Genomic DNA, 26224 nt, shown 5'->3' on the forward strand with positions numbered 1-26224 from the left:
CATTTAGGTGTCTGGCTACCCTTTTTCAAATTTCAAAATTCAAAATTTTTTTATGAAATAAATTTACTACACATGCCATTTAAAAAAAATAAATATTATACAAAATATTTTGAATTTATGAAATTATAATATATTTATGATTTATCATTTGTTTTTGGAAATATTGGGAATAAACTTTGGTTTTTTAAGCACTTATCCAAATAAATATTGCAACAAATAGATAAATAATTGTAATTACAATTAAAAAAAATCATTAGCAGGATTTATTTTTTATGGTCCAAATCTTTAATTGAAAATCTACCAATTTAAGTGCAAAAAAATATAACAAAATATAAAAACAAGAGACATGAGAACTGCTACCCCTACAGTTTAGACCCCCCTCCGCCAGAGAACTTGCTTGAGAAGTTCCGAGGGGACCACCGCTGCCTACCGGACATCCTCCTCGTTCTCTGAGCCTTCTGCTTGGCCTCCACGGCGGCACAGGCTGCCTTGTAGGCCGCCTGCTTAGTTTTTTCAAAGTCCTGTTGGGCTTCGCTCATCTGCTTCTGAAGATTGTCCACTCTATGCTTTGCAGCCTCCAAGAGCTGCGTCTTCTCGGCCAATTCCTGCTGAGCTCCGCTGGCCACATTCTCTATATTAGCCAGGTTGGAGCTGGCAGCCACCACTAGGTTTTTAAGTTGATTAAGCTGGATCATGGCTTCCTGGGCGGCGGCGGAGGCAGCGTTAGCATTCGACTGGGTGTTTTGTAGCGAGGAGGTGACTTCGGTGACCACAGCCTTGGAAATGAAACCAATAACATATATGTATGTATGTATAATGCTTTGTAATATTACCTCTGCCTCGGTCATCTCCTGACCCAACTGCTCCACAATCTGTTGCTTACCGGCCAGTGCCGCCTCCGCTGCTCTCGCGGATTGAGCTGCCTTGGCGGCCAATTCAGATTTGACCTGTGATGCTGCTGCCTCTGCAGCGGCCATCTGGGCATCACTGGCCGCTTTTGCCTCCTGCGCCGCCTTCTGGGCAATGTTTGAAGCCTTCGACTTTGGGTCGCCCTTGAGTACACCTTGGCAACTTATTTTGGCTTCATTTTTATCGCCGCCCTTGTTGTCTCCACAGTTGTTGCCACCGCTCCCACTTCCGCCTCCGCCTCCAGATAGTCCACTACCATCTGAGTACAAACTGGACAGGCAGCCGGCAACTGGCTCGGCGGATCGGTAATAGAAGCTTTCCAATCTTGGCAGTGCAACCAGCAGCAGCAAAACGATAAGCAGGGCATTTGAGCCAGGCATATTCCGATGGAATATCTCAAACTATCCAGGTCCAACTCCATTCAAAAAGCCTGCTCATTATGGAATTTTTGTTCCTCAGACAGATTCAAAATAATGATAACCTGTTTTCAATTTAAGAATATTTTATTCTAGTATTAGTCTAGTACTAGTATTCTACACTTAAAAATCTTGAGAATTTGAAAAAATTTATAATTTATATAATTTATAATTTATATAATTTATAATTTATAATTTATAAATTAAGACTGAAACGACCATAAGAACACATATATATATAAATTCATTTTCTAATATGAAAAACGTTAATCAAAAAATAAAAAAGTGTTTATATCTTTAAGTTCGTAAATAAGTATTTCCTTAAATATCCCTAGTAAACTCAAACTTCCTCTACGATTGGATTTCCGTGTGCTTGGATTTGATTGGATTTGAAACAAAAAAATTTCCGGCGTTTAATCTATATATGTACCTAAATACACGGAATGATCTAGATTAAACAAAAAAACACGATAAACTTAAAACAAATTTGCGAAATTTTGGGTTTTTTGTTGTAAAAAATCACATTAATGTGCTACAATTCGATTAAGCCGTTTTTGAGATATAATGGAGGAAATTTTATAAAACACATTTGAGAAAAACGCGTTTAAAATTCTGCTCCAACTGCTGTTTCTCAAAAACTACTTCGAAAATCCACGCTTGATATAAGATCAAAAAAATACAATTCCTTGAATTCCATTCCCACCATACGGGATGACCTCCTTAATGTTTTTGAACAAAAACATTTTTCTAAAATATATACTTTAATAAATCAATAATACAATGTTTCTAGTTTTTGGAAGATGATGAGGAAGAGGAGGAGGAAGACTTGTTCCCCCGACGGGACCGCTGAGCCTTCTGCTTGGCCTCCACTGCAGCACAGGCTGCCTTATACGCCGCCTGCTTGGTCTTGTCAAAATCCGTCCGAGCGGAGTTCAGATGCCTCGTAATAGTATCGAGCCGCTTTTTGGCGGCTTCCAGCAACTGAGACTTCTCGGCCAACTCGGACTGAGCCCCATTCGCCATCGCCTCAATGTTTCGCAACTGATCCGATGCAGAATTGAAAAGGACTCTTAGCTGGTTCAATTGGTTCTTGGCATCACTGGCTGCTGTTCCGGCGGCCTCTGCATTCGCCGCTGTGCTGTGCAAGGACCTGTTCACTTCGTTGACCACCGCCTCTGCCTCGCCTTGCTCCTGCTCCAGGGCCTCGACAATCTGCTGTTTCCCAGCCAGAGCCGCCTCGGCCGCTCGAGCCGCTTGCAGGGCTCTGTCGGCTAGCTCCAATTTCACTTGCATGGAAGCAGCTTCGCCGGCGGCCACTTGGGCATCGTTGGCAGCCTTTGCCTCCTGGGCGGCCTTTTGGGCTATGCTGGAAGCCTTCGATTTGGCATCACCCTCGGAGAAAATGGCGCCGCACGGCTTGTCACTACCGCCTCCATCACAACCACCTGATCTTCCTCCAGCTCCGCCACCTCCACCTCCACCAGAGCTCCCGCATTCCTTCTTTTCTCTATATGCTTCGTATATACCGGCCACGTCTAAATCTGGATTAAGTTGCACCTCCTTGCAGGTAAGACAAAATATTAGAGGGACTCTGGTCAAGACCGACCACCCACCTTGTGAATGAAATAACTCCTGGACATGCCGCCAATGTTGAGCAGCAGGAACACGCACATGGCCTGGCAACAGATCATATTCTGGAACGTTTCCTGAAATGACACATGGCAGAACATGTCTGACAGTCGGAAAAATGTCCGAGACTACGACAAAAAATGCGGATAGACTCTCCTATGATCATGTGCTGGCTCGTTGTCGTTGTGCTTATCTCGCTGGAGGCCAACGTTTCGGGTCGAAGCTCACAAATCCGACGAAAGCGGTTGCAGCCATACGAACCAGGTCCGCTGGTAAACTTTGTGGGTGGAGGGTCCGGTGCTAGATGTGGTTCGGATGGCGAGCACTCTCAAGACGGTAAGTCATCCCAGACGAAGCAGAAGAGGCCGAAACCGGGAAGCGGTGCCAAGGCAAGGGCATCCGGGATAGCCATGCAGGCCGCAAAGGAGGCCAAAAGAGCCAACGAGGACATGGCTAGTGCCGTCAAAATAGCAGCCGAAAAAATAAAGAATGAGTATGCTGACAAGGCCACGGCTGCGGCCAAAGCCGCCGAAGCTGTCTTGGACGGGAAAAGTCAGGTTCTGGACCAACTGGACGCTGAAGTCCACGAGGCGGAGGTGGTAGTGCAGGAGGAGAACCAGGAACTGGCCACCGCCGAAACTAATGTCCAGCTGGCTCTCAAGGCTAATCGTCAGGCCCAGCAGGAGCTCAAAATGCTATCTGTGGGTCTGAAGCTCGCAAAGGAAAATTTGGAAACCACCGAGCAGGTGTCCAACGTGTGGGCCCAATCCGTGGCAGATAAAACAGCTCTCCTGGAAGCGGCTCAGCGGCGAGTGAGCGTCTTGATGCGCCAACTGGCCGAAGCCCGGTCGGACTTCGATAAGACCAGAAAAGCGGCCAACAACGCGGCCCGGGCTGCACAGGATGCCAAGCAGCGGATTGAGCCAAATAATGAGCCGCGACCGGAGTGCGAACGCGGAAGACACAGACGTGCCTGGCAAGAATACGACAAAACCGATTAGATTATTATTATATATATTTGTATATTACATTCTGCATACAAGCATGGTTCGAGGAGTTCGTGTTGCTGGTAAAAAAGGGAATGAAACAAAAGTCTTGCATTGTATTTTAATTTGTAGTTTATTAAACTTTTTTCTTTAGGGAATAAAAATATAAAATTCCTCGACAGCGTGCAAAAAGTGCGCGCGTCTTGAATGGCTGCCAAAAATGCTATGGAACTTTGCCTGTACAAGTCCGATAGGAATACATCTACCGCCTGACTGCCTGCCTGCTACATGTGAGTGTGGGGTTACAATTTTGGACAAATACTTAAGCGTAACATAAAGATACATATCGGTAAACTAATAGAATACAAGGGAGCTGACCTAAAGTTAGGCATTACAAATTAATATTATGCTTGCACTCCGATCGAGGGAATTACATGTACATGCTTAAAACAAGGATTTAAAAAATAAATATACAATCAATAGCGCGAATTAGTTCGTACATTATAAGTTATGATGGTTTAATAATTTCAAGGGTGATGCTTCGTTTCCTCCTCTGTCCTTCTCGTTTATATTTTTATATGTTAGCAATTATTTGCGGATATTATTCGTAGTTCAATCAATTAGTCAGTAGGTTAATTGTTAACAAACATAAATACGCAGACCTCTACATAAAATAGTTTCTCTTATACAATTCATGTATCTTATGGTTTAGACTTTAGGCATATTATAATATAGATATTTGTAATCCATAAGCATTATATTTACATTCTAACACAAGCCCCTGTAAGTAATCGTTTTTAATGTCTCCCATCGCTTCTCATCCCTCACTCGCCTAAGCCCAACAACTTCTATCCCTATCAGCTTAGTGGTAGTACTATCCGTTATGTATAGAATCTGTGGAGCCTTAGTCTAGGTTGCTAACTGATTTGCGTTATTCGTATGTGGTAAGTAGCTAATACGTAACATATTCAATATACAATTAATTTTACTCCCCCTGAATACTGACGTCATCGAGTTTCTGTTATTTTCATCCGATCGGATCGCTCGGAGTCTGCTTGCTTTCGTTGCCTAATATGTGCTGTTTTGTTTCTTTTCCTTCTGGATATACGATACAGAATAATATCAACTGTTTAACTCTTATTTATCAACTACTTAAGACGTATTGGGGTATAAAATGAAAGTATCACGATTGACCAAAAATAGATCGAAATAACCGTTAACTACAAGTGTTTCATTTCACAATCCGTGTGATTTCTCAATTCTTCTCATATTTTTCTTTATTAGACAATGAATTATTGGAGTGGAAAGTAATTTTTTGGGTTTCAGAGCAACTTTGCGTTTCAGTTTCTTTTTATCAAAAAGTTTTAAAGAACTTTAAGGAAATTAAAAACTTTCTGAAAATAAAAATTAGACAAATTATGTTTTAGGATAGACGGATCACATTTTAAGATACAAATTAAAAGCCTACGAATATCTGTACAGCGTTAAAATCTAGCTCTTTTCAATCTTGAGCACCATTGAACCTTGCCAAGTTGCACATTATAACCCCAATATTACTTTCTATTCCAATAAATTACGCCATCCCATTCTTTAAGGATGAAGCTCCCAGCGCCCATCCTTTTTCTGCCTTCCCTTACTAATTTAAGTACTTCCGACAACGCTTGGAGCCACATGAGCAGGGTATCTTCTCTTCCTCGAAGGGGAATTTGTAGTCGTAGGTGAGCTCCTCGCCCTGCACAATTCGACGCAGTGCGAAGATTATGATGTGTTTGTGGCCCAAAATGTCCACGACTTTCGAGTAGCAATTCGGCTGGAAGACACACATTTGGAAAAAAAACTCGGAAGGCATTAAAAATAAGTACTCACCTCACAGGAGTGATTGATGAAACGGGCCGCATTGCCGCGCATGGTGGCATCCACAACCAGGTTGTCGTCAATCTTGAACATGTAGCATCCAATGCCGCGACTGTCATAGTAACGCTCCCGTTTGTCGGTCAGAGTCGAGCGAATCAGCTCTCCGGCATATTCGATCACCATTTCGCCTTATTGAAACAAAAACAAAAATTGAAACAAAATGTTTACACTTACATAATCTTCAAGACTCATTTATTTACCTGCTTCAATGTCCTTGGTGCAGTACAGTCCGCGTCCGTGAATGTGCGACCGGAAGACCCCAACGTAATCCTTGTAAGTCTCCTTCAGGGTGCGGTACTTCATGGCCATGGGAAGATTGCTGCCAGTTCCCCGTCTGCAATCGAAAATTTCGGAATAAGTAAATGTTTCAGAGTTTCAATAGTACAAAAGGGATGTACCTGGGCACCAGTTCGCTATCCGAGGGCTGAACAAACACCTGGATGGGTTGCTTCCGATGTCTGGAGGCCAGCCAACTGAACATGTCGTAGTCGCTGCGACTGGAATACGGTTCGCAGCGGGCGCACTCGAAGGCGTTCTCCTGCAACTCATCCTGGTCTGATCCATAGTCGAGCAGCGCTTGCGGGTCTCCGTTACTGGCCAAGGATGCGTTGCCACCGCCCGTGCTCCCTCCATGTCCGGCATTTGCCGCTGTGGATACATTGCCGTTTCGTTTGTGGTACTTTGGCGTGTACTTCGAGCACTTTTCCACTCCTGGCAGTTGTTCGATTAGGTACTTGAGGGCATTGGTCTTCAGTCCGATCATTTGGATGCCACCCATGTCCGCCAGGGGTCCTTCCGGTAGGGGAGTGAGCCCGTGCGCCCGCCTGGCCACTTGCACGGCTTCGAAAACCTTTTCCCATATCTCGGAAATCGAACTGGACTTGTAGGTGAAACCATCTTCGCTCTGAATCTCGTAGAGCAGATGGGGCCCACTGATCTTTTTAGGTTCTCGTATAGGCGGTGGTGGCTCCGGAGCAGCTGCCGTTGGAACTTTCACTTGCTGCTTGGCAACCGATTCCTGCTTCTGGGGCTCACCCTTTCTCCTGGTCAGTTCCAGCTCCACCCCGTTTTCAAGTTGTTTCAATTCCAGTACATGGGCTTCGGCCATTTCATTGATGTAACTCGCAGCTGCTTCCACCGCTGCTGTCTCCAAAGTACCTTCAAACTCCTCGGTGGGAGCAGACGAAGCAGCTGCCGTGGTTGCCAGAACGTCCTCCACCATCTGCTGATAGCCTGCAGCACTGGCCTCCACCTCCGCGGTGGTTGCTGTAGCTATCGAGTCGGCGCAATCATCATTGGTCAGATTGTCCAGAATCTTGCTGATCTTATCCTTCACAGCCGGCTCTTCAGTGTCCGACATCTCATGGTCGTTTCCAACCGAAGCGGCCATCTTCAGGCTGAAGTCGTCCTCCTCGTCGTCCTCGTCCTCGAGATCGTCGTCCCTGTAGGAGTCCGTGTCCATGGCATCCACTTCAAATGTATGCTTTTCGAGCAGGAAACTGTTGTTGGCCAGGTGCTGGGTAAGTTGTTCCCTTTGCTGCTGTTGGATGATGAGCTGCTCTGTTTTGGCGTCCGACGGAGAGTGCTTCTCATATAGACCCTCTGTGTAGATGGACTCGGTTACCGGTTGCTCCATGATCTCGCAGTCAACGTTCGAGGGCACAATGCTGTCCAGTCCGGTGACCGTTTTCAGTTCCGCTTCGTAGATGGGCGACACAGTTTTCGGCATGTAGCACTTGGGAGCACTGGCGCTGGTGATCTGCTGAATCACCTGCTGCTCGAGGGGCTTCGGAGGCGTAGGCGATGGCATCACTGGGCTCTCGATAGTGGGAGGATTCGGATCCTGGCGCTGCTGCATTGGCAAGACTCTGTTGGTTGGCCGTGTCGTGGAGATGTTTGTTGTGGGAGGAGCTTGTTGCTGGAGGGGGTTCACCACATTGGTGGGCAAGGAGTTGCTGGTGCTACTGCCGGCGAAATGCTGTGCTCGGTTAACCATCTCCTGCTGGTTCACCAGCTCCTGTTGATCTATTACGAACTGCGTTTGCAGAGCCGGAGCTTCAGCAATGGTTATTATGGGCATCGAAGGTTGCACTTGGACTTGCAACTGCTGCTGTGGCACATGCACTGGCTGGGGCTGCTGATGAAGTGGTTGGGAAATCTGCAGCAACTGCGTGGGCTGAGGTTGCTGTTGTTGGGTCTGCACGGGAATCCTTTGCTGAGTTATTGTGATCTTTGGGGCCGCGGGCTGTTGCTGTGGCACGGTCTGCTGTTGCTGTTGTTGTTGCAATATGGCATGATTCTGGACGTGCACCTTGGGCGCCGGCTTCATCACCTTCGGCTTCACCTCCAGCTTGTGGATGGGTCTTATCAGGTTGGTCTTCTTCTGCAACGGCTTCGACGCAATGCTAGGTGGAGCTCCGCAATTGGTTCCCGTTTGAGACACCGCCTTGCCCTTAACCGTATGCTTCAAGTTGCCAGAGGTGGTGTTCTTCAGCTGCACCTGGGACTGCTGAGCGGCAATGCTAGTGGGCAGCACCTTGTTGACCACCTGCGGCGGCACCTTGCTCACCCCCGACACGCCAGCCGCCTTACCGGCGTTACTGTTCGCTCGCTTCATTTGAGTCACAGGCGGTATTTTGGCCGTGACGACCAGCGGAGCCGAGTAATCCAATGTGGCGGATGAGGACGACGAGGGCACTGCCTGAAACTGGAAGTTGGCATTCTGGAGAAGATCATCCTGCGATTGCTGCTGCTGCAGCACACTGGCTGCATTCAGGAACGTGCCAGCGCCCGTCCCATCCGTTGGGTTGTTGAGCACCACGTACCCGGCGGGCAGATCCACGATTGGCTCAATTTTGCTCGCCTGGAATACTTGCGTAGTGGTTGCCGAGAAACTGGCATTCTGGCTCAGAACTCCCGGCATCGCAGTGGACACAAACTGCTGCGAAGACATCACAGTGTTCTGCACAATGGTTTCCAACCCGTAATACATCGGTTGCGTGGCCAGGATCACTTGGGGCGTTGTTGTGGCAAACTCCAGGCCAGTGGTTCCACCACCAGACGTTCCCCCCAGAATAAGGGACTGCTGGCTTGCTCCTGGCTGGCTGCCATCCGTCGCTCCGCTCAGCTGAAGCGTCTGGGGCTGGATGAGGGTCCCAATCACCTGAGGCTGTGATTGCAGGGGCGCAGCTGTCAGCATTTGCAGTCCGGAATTCGTTGGAGCTGTGGTCAACATAAGGTTACCACTGGCATCCGTTTGCAGGAAGGTGGCTCCGGCTCCGGGAGCTGCCGTGGTCAGGAAAGTAGGGGTGGCTGTGGGTTGCGGCTGCGGCTTGTATTCTCCTCCAGTCGGTATGGATATATACTGCAGCGGCTGTCCCTGGCTTCCGTCCCCAGTGACAAATGAGATGATATTCTGCGGCTGTGTCTGGGGGAGAATTAGTTGAGGAGTCTGCGCCTGCGCGCTGCTCTGGAAGAGCAACTGCGGCTGCAGCAGATTTTGACCCATCACTGTGATTGGTTGCGCCTGTTGCACTTGCGTCGCCTGCTGCTGGGGATGTGGTTGCAGTTTGGCTTGGATGGGCTTCACCTGGTGTCCGGACTTGAGCTGCTTCTGCTTGGCAGCTGCCTGTTGTGCCGCCTTGGTGGCCACTGTTTTCAGCGGTTTTCCCGCTGTGGACAGGGGAAGCACTATCTTCTTGTCCGTGTTTGTGGCCTGAAGCGTTTGGTAGGTGGCCGCGGGAGCCGTGGTCTGAGGGATCTGGATGAACTGCTGGGTGCCATCGGGGTTTGTCGATACTGCGATCAATTGGGGCTGCGGTGCAGCCGTCACCGTGGGCTGGGCCAAAGTAAATCCTCCGCCAAGATTGGCGGCCAAGCTTTGCAGCGAATTGGCGTAAATCTGCAGCTCTTCCGTACCGTTCGACTGGCTGGGGGCGGGATTGGGTTGGGAGAGGAAGAAGCCATTGCCAAGAGACTGCGGCTGCAACTGAAGGGGCTGCAGTCCCTGCAGGCCAAACTGGCCCAGTGACCCCAAGCTCTGAACCTGAGGGAAGGTCGTGGCAGCTGCAGCGGTTTGCAGATAATTCAAGCCACCGGCATTCGCCAAGAGCTGCTTCTGGAGCTCATTCAAGCTCTCTGCGCTCAGATGAGTGGCGTTGGTGGTTGTTCCAGTCGCGTTCACCTCCGATTCGGTATCATTGGTGGACATCGCGGGCTCACAGCCGGGCAAATGCCTCTGGAAGGCGTCGTAGTTCCTATACGTGCACTGGCATCTCTCGCACTTCAACTGACCCGTGAATTGAGCTGTGGACAGGTTGCCATCTGCGATGATGCGGTACTCGGTGATCGAGTCATCCACCCCGTCCATCTGCATGATCCGCATCTTTGCCGCTTCCTCGCGACCCTCGCTCTTTTCGAAGTACCGCTTCGCTGCGCTCCATGTGAAGCTTTTGCTTCTCACGGAGCTCGAACTCGAAGCCTCTGTGGATGTTTCACTGATGGACTGCCTCCGGGAGACACCAGCTACCGTGGCCATCTCCTTCTTGCTGCGCTGCTGACTGCTCAGGGTGAGGATAACGCCCTCGGCCAGGTTTTTGGAGAGCTTCCTTCGCTTTATCGCTGTTGCCATGGCACAATTTCCATCCAACTTCGGCCAGGCCAGGGTTTTGAGCATCTGAACCTGACTGGAGTTACGAGCCGCGGACAGCATAGCGTCCTCCACGGGATTGCTCGCCGGCCATGCATTTCCCAGGCTCGTATTCGAGTTCCGTGTGTCCTCATCGCAGATGCTGACACTCCCGCCTCCCGCTTGCTGGCCCTGCTGACTCTGAGCCTGGTGGGAAGTCATGGCCTGCGTGCCGTCCTTGGACTGCTCGCTGATGGCAAACAAGTCGCTTTTGTCGGCCAAGTCATCGTACATGAATATGTCCAGCATGGAAATGCCGTCGAGTATTTCATGGGGGAGATCTTCGAATATGGCATCTTTGATTTCGGGCGGCAGCAAGTCGGCCTGCTGTTGGGGCTCCTCCTCCGTGTTCTCATCCGGTGGAACACACGAGTTCTGGTTGGCAAAGTCGCCGTTCCAATCGGTTCCATTGCTTTCGAGAAGATCGCTCCTAGCCAAAGTGCTGTGCCATCGTGCGATTTGCGCGAGTCCCAATTGCACCTCCTTGCCATTCGGATTGCTGTGGTCCACGGTGTAGTTTCTGCCCACATCCAACGCAGTCAAAGTCGAGGAGCTGCTGTTCTGGATTGTCGTGCGCACCGTGTACTCCACTATTTTCCACGGCTCTTTTGAGGACCAATACAGGCGGCTGCAGAGGAAGTTGATGGGCACCACCGCCTCATAGGAGTCGGAGAATCGGGGCACTATGGTTCCCAGCTGGCGGACTTCCAAGGAGCCTATATGAAATTGAACGCGCACCGGCTCTATCAACTTCTTCCGTTTCCTGTCCAACTCCACGTAAACGGGACGGGACACCTCGAAGTTGGACTCGTAGGTGACACTTGGGGAGCCGTTGGCCTTCAGGGCGTTACCGTTTTTGGCATGCGTTGGACAGTACATGGACTTGTCCGTGAGGAAGGCGCACTCAATGCTCCGTGCGCAGGGATAGTGATAGTGCTCGCCACAGGACCTCACATTGCAGCCCACCGTGGCGCCCCGATTACCGCACACGGTGCACTTGATCATCCTTCCTCTGGCTACCGCACTGTGGACGTTCTGCAGCGAGCCGTCGATCTCCTCGAAGACCTCAGCCGACCACATGGCGCAATTCGTGTGCACCCAGCAATCGTGACCGCAATACAGCAGTCGCGCCTCTTCTCCGGAGAGGCCCTCGCCGCTCTTCCGACAAAATAGACAGACCCTTGAGTCCAATCGCATCTTAATCCCGCAGCTGCCCAGGTCGTCCACTTCCTCGATGGGAATGTCTAGCACTCCGGAACGGGACTCTCCCTGCGAGGTGGAGTGATCGTTGTAGACAGAAGATCCTCCTGCACCATCTGGCAAGTCTTCGTAGTTGCCTCCGGCACAGGACTCGAACATGTCCTCCTCCAAAGCATCCGTACAGGCCTTCGTCTCGTTCTGGAACCATGGGAACTGCTCGCTCAAAAGCTCCTTGTAGGCGATGTCCAGCTCGTCGCAATTGCTCTGCTGAATCACTCGGCTCATGTCGTAGTTGAACTCCGCCAAGGAAACATACGAGTTGTTGGCAATCTTCTGCTTAATGTCCACCAAGCTGAAGGACTGCGGCTGGCTGATCGGTTGCTGACAGGAGCAGGACAGAGACTTCCCCACCCGGGATTTGTTTTGATTCATATTCCGTTGCTGCTGCTCCTTGAACTCGTACACATCGTCGCTGTTCTGAGATTCGCCATCGCTGCCCAACCCGTTGTCCGATCCACTGCTGAACTGCAGAGCTTTGGGCTGAAGTTTTCCGGCGGCTCCGCAGGTGCACCTCAATTTCTTGCGAGGACTGAGCTTCAGCAGAGCACACGCCTGCCGCGACTTGCTGAGCAGCTTTAGAACACTGTACAGACTGACTTTGAACTCCTCCATCACAGCCTGTCGCCATTCCTCGGCCTTCATCTTGGAACTCTCGTTTCTCCGGGCGCATTTCTTGCATATAAACTCTATGGACTCCGGCAAGGTGCTGAGCAGGTTGTACTGCTCGTCGCTGAGGCCCTCGCACTTAGAATGCACCCACTGCCGGCAGTCGCCGCACTCCATCATTTTCAGATCGAAGTCGTTGTCGTCGTAGCACTTTTGGCAAATCGGGCAGAAGTTACCCTTCTTGCGCAGCTTGAAGCAATTTGTACACATCGGAAGATTGCCCACAAACTTGGACACTTTCGTCGTCGAGCAGGACTTGCACTTCAGGCAGTTCACACAGATCAGTGGGCGGTCGGCGCCCAGCAGACGCTTGCTGGTGCCCAGACACGTGCTGTGGTAGTTCTTCTGGCACTTTTGGCACTTCACCTTCGACCCGGAGGACATGTTGCAGGTGTAGCAAACGGTGCAGCGCGGACACAGCCAGTTCAGGCGCTGAGTCAGTTGATTCAGGGAAGATGAAGACCCGACGGCGGTCACTGATGTCTCCAGCAGACTGCCCATCAGAGTGGTCTCCTCGAACGAGCTGTGCTTCAGGTTGTACTCATCCTGGACACAATACTGATGGTACGGTTCACAGCAGCAGGCACAAAAAATGAGGGGGTCCAAGCCCGTGGAGCCGCAAAGAAAGCACAGAGCTCTCTGGGCCACTGTTTCGGTCACAATGAGGCCGAAGCCCGTTTGGCAAACCTCTGCGGGATCGTAGTTTTCCCAAAAATCGATTGATATCAGCGTGCGCTGCTGGCGCTGCTCCTTGGTCCTCCTTCCTTGAGACAGATTGGAGGTCTGGGTCACAGAGCTACTGGTTATGTCTCCATTCCGCTGCTTCTTAGTGGCCACCACATTCATGTTGGAAGCGACTGTCGCGTTTCTTGTTGCCACTTTAGCAGGAACGCTTGGTGCTGCAGGTTCTGCCTTGGCCACCGTGACATTTTCCTTGCCAGCTGGAGCAACCTTCCTTGCCTCTCCCTGATTACTACCGGAAGCTTGACTGGCGTTCGATCCATCCGAAGGATGCGTTTTGCAACTGGCGCAATTATCGTTCTCATCAGTGACTACTGGCTCCGGTTTCTGAGCAGAGCTTTCTGATGGCACAGGTACGACTGCCTCCTTCTGCACTTCAGCCTCCTCTTCCGCCTCCTGGTCTTCGCCGAAAGTGGCCAGTGGCTGGCCCAGAACTATTGAGGCACTCCTGCACACATGCTTCACCCGTGGCCCCTTGAGGTCAATCCTCTGGCGTTTCAGGGTTTCCCCAGACGAAGTGGCATTAGCATTGGAGTTGGGATTGCTGTCTCCATTAGCTTCAGATTGGTTCGTGGCCTGAGACGTGCCATTCAAAGTACCAGCTTGCATGGTTGTTGTAGAAGACTGCGCTTCCTCTTTTTGAGCTTCTGGAATCGGGTTTTCTGCCGAAGGTGGCTTTTTAGAGGCCGACAACGTGGGACTGAGTAGCTTGTCGCCAACGTCCTGGTCCTTAGCCTTTTCTTTCTCCTTTTCCTTTTCTTTTTCCTTCTCCTCGTCCTGCTTTGCTTTTCTTGAAGGACTTGGGCAGCCAACCTCATTGGCTCCCAGTTTTTGGTCGGCTGCATTGCTGATCTTCAGGAAGAGGGGCTTTTCGAGGATAGCCGGTCGCAGCAGTGGAGTACTGCCAAAGGTAACATTATTTTCCGCCAAAGGATTCGACTTGATCGAGGCCAAGGCACTCGAGGACGAGTCGCCACTCGACTTCCACTTCACAGACGTGGAAGCAGCCACTGACGACGAACTGAGAGCAGATGGGGCCGTGAATCGGATGCTTCCGGTGGGGGATAGCAGTTCTGTAGACTTGTCCTCCCGAGAAGAGACATCTACCCGCATTGCCGCAGGCAGAATGGCACTCAATCGACTCCGATGAGCCGCTGGAAGCTGAAACGAGTTCACGCACTTCTTCAGCCAACAGGCGGTGCAACGTTCCTTGTACAACTTCTTGAAGTTCTTCAGCTGACTCTTGGCCGTCAGGATGCTGCAAGCTGATCCTGAAACGAAAAACGCAAATGATTAGATGGATGAGACACATTTTTAATAATGCCGACGCTACCTTCGGCTCCTTTGCACTGCAGATGCTGCTGTCCACCCGATGAGCCGGCTGCATTGGGACTACTCGAGTTGGCCGATATGGATTTCTTGGTCATCTTCGACATGAACTTTCGGCACACGTCACAGGCCACCACTCCGTACTTGCGGGGCTGGGCTACTTCCTTGCTGCTGACCGACGTGGAGCACACAGAGCAGGTACTGCTCCCAGCTGATCCTGAAAAGCACAATCACGTTTATCATAATTCTTGGGCTGTGCACGGAGTTACTCACCTGCCGCAGGATTGGGGTTCGGGCTTGAACTGGAGGTAGCCAGAGTACCGAACGAGGTCATTGCCAAGGAACTAGCTGGCGTTTGAATGGCACTGGGCGACGTGGGACAAGAGCTCTTAGTGGCAGCTGCACTGCCAAAAGGTACGGGTTTGCTGTCCGTCTGGAATCGCAGTCGTGGCTGTCGCAGCACGAAGCTTCCGCTTCCGCTTCCACTGCCACTGCCGCTGCCACTTCCACTTGTATTGCTATTTAATTTAAGGCTACCGAACGAGCTGAAGCCTGCTGCTGACGTGGAGGATGTGGAAGGAGCAGGAGCTCCGAAGAGGCTCTTTGATTTGGAGTCGCTGGAACTGGGAGCAGACTTCTTGCTGATTGCACCGTCTTCGATCAACCTTTTGTTCGGTTTGATGATCCTCGAGGAGCGGGTGCTCCGTTTGGGCAGCACAAAGTGCGAGTCCATGACCAGCTGCTTCTCCTCGGAATCTCGCTCTTCGGATTCCCGTCCATTCCGGTCGGTTTCAGCACTCTTTTCGGAGACGCCCTCGTCGATGTCCTCCTGCTCGTTGTCCTCCTCATCCAGGTTGCCCTCTTCTTCATCTTCGTCCTCATCCATATCGTCGTCGTCGTCGTCGATTTTTTGGCCGGGCGGTGAGTCGTTCCGGCGAAAGGTGACTCCACCAGACTCCTCCTCGTCCTCGTCCATGGGAGCCCCAAACGCCCTGGACAGGCCAAAAACATTCGGGGACTCGGAGCTCTTGCCGGAACTAGACGGCGCCGATCGAAATTTGAGGGAGTTTAGCTTGTCGATGTTGGAGCTCTTGTTGAGTATCTTGGACAGGATGGATGGACGCACGATGCACTCGCCGCCTCGGGAATAGTTCAGCGGCCGGTTGAGGGAGTCCTTCTTCATGATCGAGACGAGGGGTATGCGGTTGTCCGGGTTGTAGAACCGCTTTACCACCGACTTGTCGTCGCTCGTTTCCAGCACATTCCTGAAGGTCACCGTCTTCTTTTGCTTGGCAGGGCCAGGGCCCGACCCTGTCGCCGCTGCTGCTTGTCCCGGCTTGGGACTACATCCGGCTGCTGATCCCGATGGCCCAGCCCCCGCTGTCGTAGTCGCTCCCGCCGCCGCATCATTTCCCGCCGAGCCGGAGCTGGTGGAAGCGGTTTCGGAGGCCACTTCGTGGGGCATGTCGGCTAATCTGCGCTTCTGGAAGAGTTCACAAACAAAAGGGTTCAGTGGGTTTCTCAGGTGGCAGCTCGAGGGGGAAGCAAGGGAGCAGGGGAGGGGGATTGCAACCAAATCAATAATTCATGCCGCTAACTACAAGCTCATAAATGCGATGGAAGAGAGATGTTAGTAGCAGACTCATTAGTTAGGCCTTCTGATTAATATACTCAAAAAAATAAATAAATTAAAATTAAAAATTGTTAGGACTGTAAGTTTTTGAATATTAGTATATCACATCCATTAGCACCAATCTTTTCTTCAAGTGTGGAAATTGAAACGCAGAAGCATGCAAAGGAACAGGAGCCAGTGCCGCTTTTGGAAAGGGACCACTGGTCCGAAGGGAGCACCGTGAGGTGGTTCGGGTATGTGGGGGGAAGGGACGACCGGTGGCGCAAAACAAGTTACTAAGCATAAGTATAAGTATCAGTATAAGCAGGGGCCCAGACACCAGCGGCAGACACATGTGGCAGAGTTGCAAGCGCTAAACGTCATAAAAGCCAATTAAGCAGGTAAGCGACCAGGTAACAATGGATCCAGTGGCGTGGGGCGGCTCTCCAACAAGAGGTATTCAGACCAGAACTATAGGTAACCAACTTGGAGGGGTTCTTTATTTACATTTGCGGCAATCGGACTGTGGCACTGGAGGATGAGGAAGGGTGCCAGGGCCGGGGTGTACTGCACGCAACTTAAATCTGGTGCTGCACTCGGAGGGGAAAAGCGGCTTAAAATTATTCATAAATAAAGCGAGAAATGAAGGGGCAACACCTGGGAACAAACCGGCCACAACACCGACAAGCTGGAAAGGTGGAAATCAACTTACCAGGGCCGCATCTTCGCCCGCTTCCCCAGCAAAGGGATTCGCCAGTCCCATGCCGGCTGTCTCCGCCGACGAGGGCGAGGGCGCTGAGCTGGAGCCACTGCCCGCCGCCCCTGGGCCGTTCAGTTCCTGCTGCTGCTGCATCTTCAGCTTGGAAGTGGAGGGCAACATGACCTCGGCCCTCGCCAGGTTCAAGTTCTTGAACTTCTTGTTGCTGCCCTTGCGGGCCCGCAGGAGGGCTGCACTCAACGCAAAAGATCCCGACGAGGAGCCTCCCGGAGAGGCTAATCCCGACGACGAGGCAGACGATGCTCCGGGGGATAGGCCTGCCAGTGCTCGTGGGGATGCCGCTTCTGACTGTTTTCCAGAAGATATTTCAATGGAAATCACACTGCCAGATCCACATGATTTCCCGGATGCTGTTCCAGTTGGTGGCTTGGCGCCTTTTCCTCCGGCGCACTTCTCAAACGCCGCTCCTGAAGCCGAGGATCCCGAGGATGTTCTGGAAGATTTTCCACCCAAGGACGCTGCTCCACCCAAGGGTGCCGTTTTCGTTCTGCCCTTGTCGCCATCCTTAGCCTCCCCCTGATGCTCCTTGTCCGAATTAGCTGCATTTTTGTGGCTACTGGCACCGTTCACACTGCCTCCGTTGGTGGAGCCCGAGCTAGATCCTGAGGCAGAGCTGTTCCCGTTTCCAGTGCTTTCCGAGCTGGATGCAGAGGAGGATGAGGCGTTATTGCCGCCCGTGGAGGAGGCCCCGCCCGGGGCATTGTCATCCTCATCTTTATCACAATTGTTTCCCTTTTCCCGCGCAGTCAGGGACCCGGCACCGGATCCTGAGCTTGTTTGCTGCTGCTGCTGTTGCTGGGTGTCCGGTTGGGAGTCCGGCTGCGTTTCCGGCTGTTGCTGCGGCTGATCATCCTCCAGCTGAAGGACACTGATCCGCTTGCGGTTGATCGACTTGGAGGGTTTGCCGGGAAACTTGGAGCGACCCATTATTTGTTTGACTTTGCGTTTGCCTTTGCGTTTGCATTTGCTTGCTTTTGATTTGTAGTTTCCCTTTTTGTTCGATTTACGTTTGGAGTTTGGTTAGCAGTTTCGTCCTCGACTCTTTGCCACTACAATGCATTAGTATAAGAGAGAGAGGATGGGGTAAGTAAGAGGCTAACGTAAAGACCGGTATTAGCCAAAGTAACGACAAAAACACAACAACAATAACAATAACACGAACAACAACAACAACACTTAGCACAAGCAATGGTTTTTGGAATGCGTCAATTTTCCTCCCTTTTTTTTTTGTTGGATCTCGTTGTTGTTGCTGGGGCAACTCGTTTATTTTCGCTCCTTCTTCACTCACTGCCCACTACGCCCCTGACCCCATCGCCCCCCACTCACTTCTGGCACTCTCTTTGGTCGGTCTCGTGTGTTATTTTTTGCGCGCTTCTCGTTGCGCGCTCCTTGAACAGCGAATTACAACTACAAAGGCCAATGCGACAAGCAAGGCTTTGTTGCTCTCTCCCGGCCGAACGCGCTCTTTCTCCTTCTTCTCCGACCCCCCACTCTCTGTTTACCTGTCTTGGCTCTCTTTTCCTCCTGTGCAAGGAGCGAGGCATATTAAAGGTGCAATTGCAGCTGCCTTTGTTCCGCTCCTTCCTCTGCCACGTCTTGCGTGACCGTAAACAGAGACACATATAGTGGTGGCATATGTGGCGGGTAATTAGCTAAATAATTAACCAAAAATACCTGAAGAAAATGCTAGGATATATAACTATCTACTGAGTGATGAAGTTCTAATCTTCAAAATCTTTAAAAAATTTATTTTTGAAATGTAATTTTATTAATTATGTTACAGAAAACAATAAATTTTTTCCCAGTTTTCCAATCTCCCAGTTTCTAGTCATTTTTTACCTTCATATTATAATTGTTATCTTCTAAAGCCAAAACTGGAGTAAAAACCAAGCCAAAATGTCTGCTCTCACACCACCACGTTCCTACCACTAAATGTGTGCAGTTAGTGAAGAAAAACAAAAAAAAAATGTAAGCAAAACAACTGCTCCTTAAACTCGCGCTCGTAGCACGAGCTCCGCTCTCACAGACTCCTTTTCGAGCCCCGGCTCTCATGCCCCGATTGTTGTCTCTCTTGGCCACATTCCGTCCTGCTCGCACCCACTGCCGCGCGGGTCGCTTGTCATCGACGTTTTAAGTGGTTTTTCTACTTCAGACTTGAACTTTTTCTTTTTTCTTTTCTTTGCAGGATTTTCTCGTTTTGCGCTGTTGTTGTTGTTGCTGGTATTGCCTTTGTTTTTTTGTCAGTTCTCGCAGTTTCAGTTTTTGAGTTTTTTGTTTGCTGGAAATTGAAATTCTTACAGTTGTTGTTGCTGCTGTGGGCCACTATTAAGTGGTGGGTTTTCCTGCCGCTGCCTCTTCCTCTGCCTCTTTTTACGACAGTTTTCCTTTGTTCTCTGCTCGCGTTTATGGCCTGATGAAAATTCTTCTTTTTGCGCGTTTAGTTTTTCTGCGTTGGGAGTTTCTGCTCGACGAATTCACAGTTTTCCACATAGCTGTACTTTCGCGCTAACTTTTCTCTCATCTGCAGTTGATTTTGATGTTGCTTTTGTTGTTGCTTTTGCTGTTGCTATCCCACATCGGGATCATTATCATTATATCATCATTATCCCCATCGGCGGCTCATCATCTGGTTCTCGTTTTCGTCTTGTGGTGGTCTACATCACTGCCATTCCGTTCTCCATTCCATTCCACCACACTCCTTCACGCACACAGCTGCACTAGGGTCTGCGTCTTGAATCTGCAAAAATAATTGAGGGGTTGGAATGGGGATGGGGGTGGGGGTGGTGTATCCAAGAGGGGCGGACAACGGGGCGGGTGGGAAAAAAACAAAGTGGAAATTTATTAGTTCGCTTCGTCGCAGTTGGGCAAACAAGTTGAAAGTTGACTTTTCGAGTGTTTGAGCGTGTGTGCCAATGTTTGTGTGGGTGACGGTGCGGTGATTATGCATGTGTTTGTGGATGAGTGTGCAGTGGGTGGTGGGTGGTGGGTGGAGTAGTGAGTGCAGGGACGTCGCAGGATTTTATGAGGGGATGTGCTTATGAACTACAGTTTGGCGTGAAAATGGATATTTTTTATAAATTGTTTTATTTGGAAGTTGGGAATAGTTCCCCCCTTGGCGCCACCACTGCCCTTGCCGCTAGTGTGTTTGCATAGCATGTGCTTAAGCGGCAGGAATGAGGTGAAAATACTTTCGAGTTTGGCGCTTTCCATTTAGACTTTACCACCCTCCCTCTTTGCCACCACCCCCTCTTAGCCGACAGTGGCATGAGTCAGTAGTGCGGCGTAATTGTTTTCCGTTTCGCCTCTTGTTTCCACTCAAAGGTGTTTGGCAGCAGTTAGTTTACCTGGTTTACTCGGCTGCCTGCCTCGTTAGTTAGTCAATCTTGTCAACTGTACTGCAACTGCAATGCTCCCAGCAAGTTAATTTAGTTGCACACACATGCAAGCCAGCCTGCCGCACAGTGGGACTACTGGAGGCACTTCCCGATGACAAAATTTTGATTGCATAGGAAGTTGAATTTAATTCTTAAAAATGCCATCAGATATAGACAGCTATCTAGCTAAATATTTCATTTTATTTTCATTTAGTTTATAAAATAATGTACTCATAATAAGGTAATAATTTTTAGATCAGTTTAAGAATTTATCCCCCTTTTCTCGAGTCCCACCCACTGTAACTTGGCCTGTCCCAGTCTCCAGTTGTTTGCGATTTGTGATTTTATTTGTCGATTTTCCCCGTTTTCGTTTTATTTTATATCGTCTTTGCTTTGGTTTTTGTTTCTGATGTTAATGGCATGATGTAAGCACGGGACTGAGGCTGAGGCTGGAACTAATACTGGGAATGAGCCGGGCTTAATTGGACAACACTCCTCCGTATTTGCACAGCGATTACACTAATTGCCGCGGAGTCGCTTTGCCGCGAATTAAGCACTGAATATGAATATGAATATTGGTGATGAATATTGGTGATTTGCATTCGGAATCGATGGGGTGCTAAGCGCACTTGATTGCAATTTTAATCTTTGAAAGATACAAGTGATTTGCGGCTCCATAAAGTGCTGTCTGGGAGGTCGGATCATCTTGTTTATACTGTTTGTAAGGGAGACTCTATTATCCATGTTTACAGAAACTCATAAATAATAATTAATCTGTTTTGAAACTATTATTTGACTGATGACTATCGATTTGTATCTCTCGTATCCGTTTTAGTGGCTGTTTAGCAGCAAATATAAAGACTGGGCAAATAGCATGACATAACAAACTAAAGGTTAATTCGCTCAAGCTCAAAACAATTGTCAACAATTTAATACCCCTGGGGGGAGGGGCCCAGCCGTCACAGCCGACACAGTCGGCACAGCCGACAGGCAAGAAACAATCACAAAACACTCGTCAACAAATTGCACACAAAACGTATCTGGCAGATACCCATGCCCACCACTGCCGCCGACAGCTGCTGAATGCCAGCTACGCTATGCCAGTGTGCTGACATCAATTAACTAAATCGCTTTAATTATGTGCCGCAAACGAAAGAAACACTGCAGACGCATATGTATCTCTCTTTTAAAATCAGAAAATATACCCACAGATACCTGATAAGTGCTTCAGATATTGGAACACATTTTCATAAAAATTGTGGGAACTCTTTTTCTTTTTCTGACAATAAATGATGAATAGCCTTTTTTAAATGACTTTCGAAAGCAAATCATCCGAAAGCCTTTTGAAAATAACACCCAAGAAGGTACGGCGCTACAAGAGGGGTCTCGAAAGGGTCAGCCTCCATTCCAGCAGAGCGGATGGATCAGAGAGGAGCGGACCAAAACTGGCCTGGCCAATTCAAAACTCGAATGCATCGTCATCATCTCGAAATCGACAGACAGCCGAGTAAACACGACGAATAATACGACGAGGGCGCGGCGTGGTTAGGGGGCAGGGGCAGGGGCAGACATGCGAGAGAACGAGAAACGCGGGCACTCACTCGCACACCTTTTATTTAATTGCCATCAATTATGGTGAAAAGATTAAGAAATCAAAACAGGCGCAGATACAGATACAAGAAGAATGAATGCCAAGAGGTTATGCCAACTGACCAAGAGTTTATTTATGTGTTTTATTTAAATAATTACATAACGGTTAAAAAAATTATGTACTAAGGGAGAGATTTCATTCAAGCCCCACTCATAATTCCGTTAATTCTCTTCGTTAACCATCTCTGCACTCCCTTTGTCCACTCACAAGAAGCGGATAATAGGGAAATTTGGGTTTTAATTGGTTAATTGATTAAAAGTGACACCTAATTACTCGCTCTCTGGTGCTCCTCCAGCCGACAATTATGGGTGCTCTCTTTCTCCACCCACCGCTCTCCAGGCCCGCGGTACACCCATCTCGTTCGCACTGCATGCCAATAACCGCCAAAGAGCCGAGTCGCGCACAAAACTTGCAAATTGCGAGTAATTGAGAAGATTAAAGTCAAGCACGCGAGAGCGGAGAGAGAGAGGGAGTGATTGCGCGGCGGTGGCAGTGGGCGGCAGGGTGGGAATGGGAATTAGGAATTGGGAATTGGGGGAGAGAGATGCGAAGCCAGGTAACCTCACAGCTGCCGAATAGACAACTATCTGCATACCGACAGAAGGATTGACAGATGAACACTTGCGGCCAAGACGGTAGGAGCGAAACTGCCTGATACACTTTATTAAATTAGTTTGGAACCGGTTTTGGTTAATAATCCAATTGGAATAGTTATAACGCCTGTAATCCATATTTATTTCACCTCCACTGTGTTTACTTACAAACACGATTGACAAGTTGAGAAAAAATCAAAGTCGCCCATAAAATATGCAAATTTATATGAAATTATGCAAAAATGCCTCCAACGACAGGGCGACAAGAGAGCGGAGAGCGAAGAGCGAAGAGAAAGCCAGTGAAGCAACAAATGAGAGCACCTGGCAGCAATGAGAAGAGAGCCGGAGAGCCCCCAAGCGCCGGAGAGCCCACGCGGGGGTGTTTGTTTGTATTGGTTTTCGTAAATCAAAACACGCAGCAGAGGAGCAGAGCAGAGCAGAGGAGCTGAGCAGCCGAGCAGCGGCAGCTAAAGGTGAAAAATGAAAAATGTGCGCGCCAATAATTTGCCCAAGGTGCGTGTGTGTGTGGGTGCAAAGTAGTTCGGATGTCTTCGTAGCATGAATGAGCATTGGGAGCTCTGTTCGCAGCTCGCAGATTCGATGTCCAATTTGCCACGAAACACGAACGAACAGGCAGCAACACTCGCCAATTTGCGGGTGTGTGCGAGCGTGGACATCTGTTTTGTGGTGGTGGTAGTGTCGATGGTGATGGCGGTGGTGGTGGTGGTGGCGGTGCTGTGGTGGTGGTTTCAAAAGTAAAATAAAGGCAACCCAGTTGGCAGCTGCTGCACAGCCTCCCCCTCCCCCTCGCCATCTCCCACTCCATTCATACGCATCGTAAGTACCGTTGACTGCTAACAATACAAAATAATATTTTGGTTGGCAGAACAAATATGTGGAACTAACACAGGGAACTCTATTTAAATAGTTTTCGGGGGTGTTTTTCGTCTTTCCTTCTAGAGCAGGGATGCCCAGTCCCATTGCTCTCGTTCCTCCTTTGTTGTTGGATTGCTCTGTCATATGGGTAGAGCAAAATCATATACGTGTGCTGCTCCCAGTATAGGCAAGGCAAATTACAATAACAATTTTTCTTAGTTTAATAACACTTAAACAGTTTCAACACTTTTTTGGCATTTTGTTGTTGGATTGCCGAAAACTTTTCACTGCAAGAAATCACTTCTTGTTGAGGTTTTGGACAGAATGGTTGACTTTGGAACGATGAATTTTTTCTTTGCCGAAAATTTTCTTTGCGAGCAGCAATGTATTATATGTAATATAATAATAAGCGGAAACAAAAAAATTAATTTGGAAAGGCATTTTATTAAATGCTATGCTAAAGTATCTGCGTCACAAGCCGATATGGAAGCGCAGTAAAAAAAATTCGAAAAATAATTGAGCATATTGAAAATAATTATAATCCTAAAATTAATTCTCAATTATCCGAAATAATTTTTTTTTTTTTTTCTGTTGAAAATGTTACAAAAATTTTTTTCAGTGATACGATAGAAAAAAAAAAAAAACTATCGCTCATATGTATTTGTGCTTTTGTGCATAGGTATTGGAATTTGCTCTGTCATAAGCAGTGCTTGGGCACCCCTGTTCTAGAGTGTAAACAACAATAGTTTTCGAAAACAGGATGCCTCTGAAATGCAAATCTGGACATTGAATTCCTCCAGATACATTCAAGATTTAGATAAAAAAAAAAAAAAACAAGCTTGATGAGTTGCAATGCCTATTCGAGCGTGAAAATGCAATGCATTTGCCATTTATTCCATTGCATTGCCATCCCCATTCCCATTCCCACTTCCATTTCATGTCCCACTCCCCATTCAAGATCTCGCACATTAGCTTACGGCTCAGTGGCTTTCCGTCAAATGGGCCGAGTTTTCGAAAGGCGAATTTTAATATGCGCAATTACTCATTTTGCGCCTCAATGTTATTTGGCGCGTAGTTTCCCACAAATACAAGCAAAAGCACTAACACACACGCACACCACCAGATTCCGAATTTGCCTTCCGATGGCAACAATAACAATAACAATAACAATAAGAAATAACAATAAAAACAAAAGCAGCAAAAAATGGCGCTAGCTTGTGCCCCAGCCTATGTATAAAAATATTTATTTTGTAATTATTCATCGCAGCATCAGGGACGGTTATCGATTTGGCCGCTGCTACTGCTGCTGAGATCGTTTTTCGTTTTATTGTATAATTTATTAAGAGTTTCAACACACTACTCTCTTGGCCATGTGAGCGCTGGCCAGAGAGAGCGGCAGAGCGGCTGAATGCGATTTAGAACGAGGCGACAACAAAAGCAATTAACTGGCTACACATTAGATTTATTTATCGGCGCTGTCTTGTTATTGTTTGCCGTGTGGCTGTGTGGGAGTGGCTGCCCGTCATTTACCGTTCGATTTACGGGCGGTAGCTAATGGAAATCTCCGCTGGCCAGCCAGTTCTACAAAACAATAGTATTAGAAAGCAATAGGAGTAGCTGGCTGACAGCTATCTTATTTGACTAATCTATATGCTACATAGCGAGGCCTCACTGTAGATGGCAATCTCGGCGTGGGCCATAAACTAACAGTATTGGTTGTGCAGCCTAATTTGCATTATCGAGTGAATAATTAACGACACTTGCTGGCGCTGGCGGGCGTCGATATCTGTCCAAAACAACAATCTAAACTACTGTCTAGAGGTCTAGTCTACAAGGGTTAGTGTTCAGCTACAAATGGATGGTGGGTGATGGGGGGTATATATGGAAATGAGGTACAAAGATGAAAGTGTTATGGTGTGAGTGTGTACTGTAGTGTGAGTGTGATTAGGCAAGGTACATATCTCCGGGTGCATTCCGAATCAATAGCTGCCATATACACTCGCATATAGACGGCGGATTGACTCATCGGCCCAACCGGCGACGCCTTTTATCGCACGATCTTTTAATTACCTTTTGTCGAGCTAATATCCAGATTCAGCCTCAGATTCGGGATTCGGGGGTTGCATTTGTCACTCAGCCCACGAATAATGCCAATAATCCGCACTGGGGGCTCATTTCGCACTATAACGGCACAAAACACACGAAAAACACTAGTATTTTCCACAATAAACACACAGGGGTGCAAGAGAGAATTGCGATTTTCGTTTTTATTTTCGTTCACTTGTTTCTTGGTTTTTGCTTTGGCTTTCACATTCGCCGCTCTCCCTCGCGTTGTCCCGCTCTCGCGCCCGCGCGTTTCGTATATACATATATAGTTGCGCACATGTGCGTGTGTGTGTGTGAGTGCGAGTGTCTGTATGTACGTGTTTTACGACGATGAAAAAATGCCTGCTTCTTCTTCACAAATCAGGTTTGCAGCAACCGATTTTCACTCTTTTTGGCAGTTTCGCGTTACGAATTCGATGTGATTTCATATCCAGACACTGCACACGACATTCGTACACACTTTTCACGCCAGTTTATCAATTATTTTCCACATTTTTGGCCCTTTTTACGGAAATAAAGGCGAGCAGCGACCGAGCGAGAAGATTTATTTTACAGTGTGACCAACTTTGTGAATGTTTGGAAACAGTTGTGTCTTAGTCGCCCTGTACATTCGCTTGCCACAGTCACCCTGTTCACAGTCGTTATCCCTCTCGCGGCTTTCTAAAAGTTGATTTAAAATTTTGACCTAATCGTGGCA

At 48.7% G+C, this 26224-nt stretch overlaps 4 protein-coding genes across 6 annotated transcripts; 1 reads left to right on the forward strand and 3 right to left on the reverse strand.

Moving 5' to 3' along the window:
• Window positions 1–262: 262 nt before the first annotated feature.
• LOC6505825 (glycine, alanine and asparagine-rich protein) lies at window positions 263–1355 on the reverse strand. The gene is made up of 2 exons (XM_001964403.4): window positions 834–1355; window positions 263–776 (listed from the first exon to the last, which is right to left on the reverse strand). The coding sequence occupies exons 1-2, from the start codon at window positions 1287–1289 to the stop codon at window positions 363–365; spliced, it is 870 nt and encodes a 289-aa protein (XP_001964439.1). The 5' UTR covers window positions 1290–1355; the 3' UTR covers window positions 263–362.
• A 709-nt stretch (window positions 1356–2064) lies between these two features.
• LOC6505824 (glycine, alanine and asparagine-rich protein) lies at window positions 2065–3061 on the reverse strand. Its single transcript, XM_001964402.4, has 2 exons — window positions 2939–3061; window positions 2065–2885 (listed from the first exon to the last, which is right to left on the reverse strand). Exons 1-2 carry the CDS (start codon window positions 3053–3055, stop codon window positions 2112–2114), a joined length of 891 nt encoding a protein of 296 aa, XP_001964438.1. The 5' UTR covers window positions 3056–3061; the 3' UTR covers window positions 2065–2111.
• A 33-nt stretch (window positions 3062–3094) lies between these two features.
• Window positions 3095–4001, forward strand: LOC6505697. The gene has a single exon (XM_001964401.4). It carries the CDS (start codon window positions 3095–3097, stop codon window positions 3953–3955), a length of 861 nt encoding a protein of 286 aa, XP_001964437.1. The 3' UTR covers window positions 3956–4001.
• Window positions 4002–4054: 53 nt separating this feature from the next.
• LOC6505823 (histone-lysine N-methyltransferase trithorax) lies at window positions 4055–26121 on the reverse strand. 3 transcript variants are annotated; one of them, XM_014905321.3, is made up of 9 exons: window positions 25492–26121; window positions 19226–19664; window positions 16862–17976; window positions 14811–16020; window positions 14542–14754; window positions 6253–14479; window positions 6055–6188; window positions 5807–5982; window positions 4055–5750 (listed from the first exon to the last, which is right to left on the reverse strand). In XM_014905321.3, the coding sequence occupies exons 3-9, from the start codon at window positions 17852–17854 to the stop codon at window positions 5577–5579; spliced, it is 11127 nt and encodes a 3708-aa protein (XP_014760807.1). In that variant the 5' UTR covers window positions 17855–17976; window positions 19226–19664; window positions 25492–26121; the 3' UTR covers window positions 4055–5576. The 3 variants fall into 3 exon arrangements, with proteins under 3 accessions (XP_014760807.1, XP_001964436.1, XP_014760808.1); XM_001964400.4 differs by lacking the exon at window positions 19226–19664; XM_014905322.3 differs by lacking the exons at window positions 16862–17976; window positions 19226–19664.
• Between the last annotated feature and the right edge of the window lie 103 nt (window positions 26122–26224).

This window comes from Drosophila ananassae, chromosome 2L, assembly GCF_017639315.1.
Source record: "Drosophila ananassae strain 14024-0371.13 chromosome 2L, ASM1763931v2, whole genome shotgun sequence".
Taxonomy (NCBI): Eukaryota; Metazoa; Arthropoda; class Insecta; order Diptera; family Drosophilidae; genus Drosophila; species Drosophila ananassae.

Bases quoted from the DNA above. Each gene is read 5' to 3' on its own strand.
- LOC6505697 (XM_001964401.4), top strand. From the start codon at position 3,095: ATGCGGATAGACTCTCCTATGATCATGTGCTGGCTCGTTGTCGTTGTG.
- LOC6505823 (XM_001964400.4), bottom strand. From the start codon at position 17,854: ATGGGTCGCTCCAAGTTTCCCGGCAAACCCTCCAAGTCGATCAACCGC. The intron at 14,755-14,810 runs GTGAGTAACTCC...TGTGCTTTTCAG, and splicing joins GAACCCCAATCCTGCGGCAG to GATCAGCTGGGAGCAGTACC. The intron at 5,983-6,054 runs GTAAATAAATGA...TGTTTCAATAAG, and splicing joins CACCAAGGACATTGAAGCAG to GCGAAATGGTGATCGAATAT.
- LOC6505824 (XM_001964402.4), bottom strand. From the start codon at position 3,055: ATGTTCTGCCATGTGTCATTTCAGGAAACGTTCCAGAATATGATCTGT. The intron at 2,886-2,938 runs GTGGGTGGTCGG...CTTACCTGCAAG, and splicing joins GGAGTTATTTCATTCACAAG to GAGGTGCAACTTAATCCAGA.
- LOC6505825 (XM_001964403.4), bottom strand. From the start codon at position 1,289: ATGCCTGGCTCAAATGCCCTGCTTATCGTTTTGCTGCTGCTGGTTGCA. The intron at 777-833 runs GTAATATTACAA...TTCATTTCCAAG, and splicing joins AGGAGATGACCGAGGCAGAG to GCTGTGGTCACCGAAGTCAC.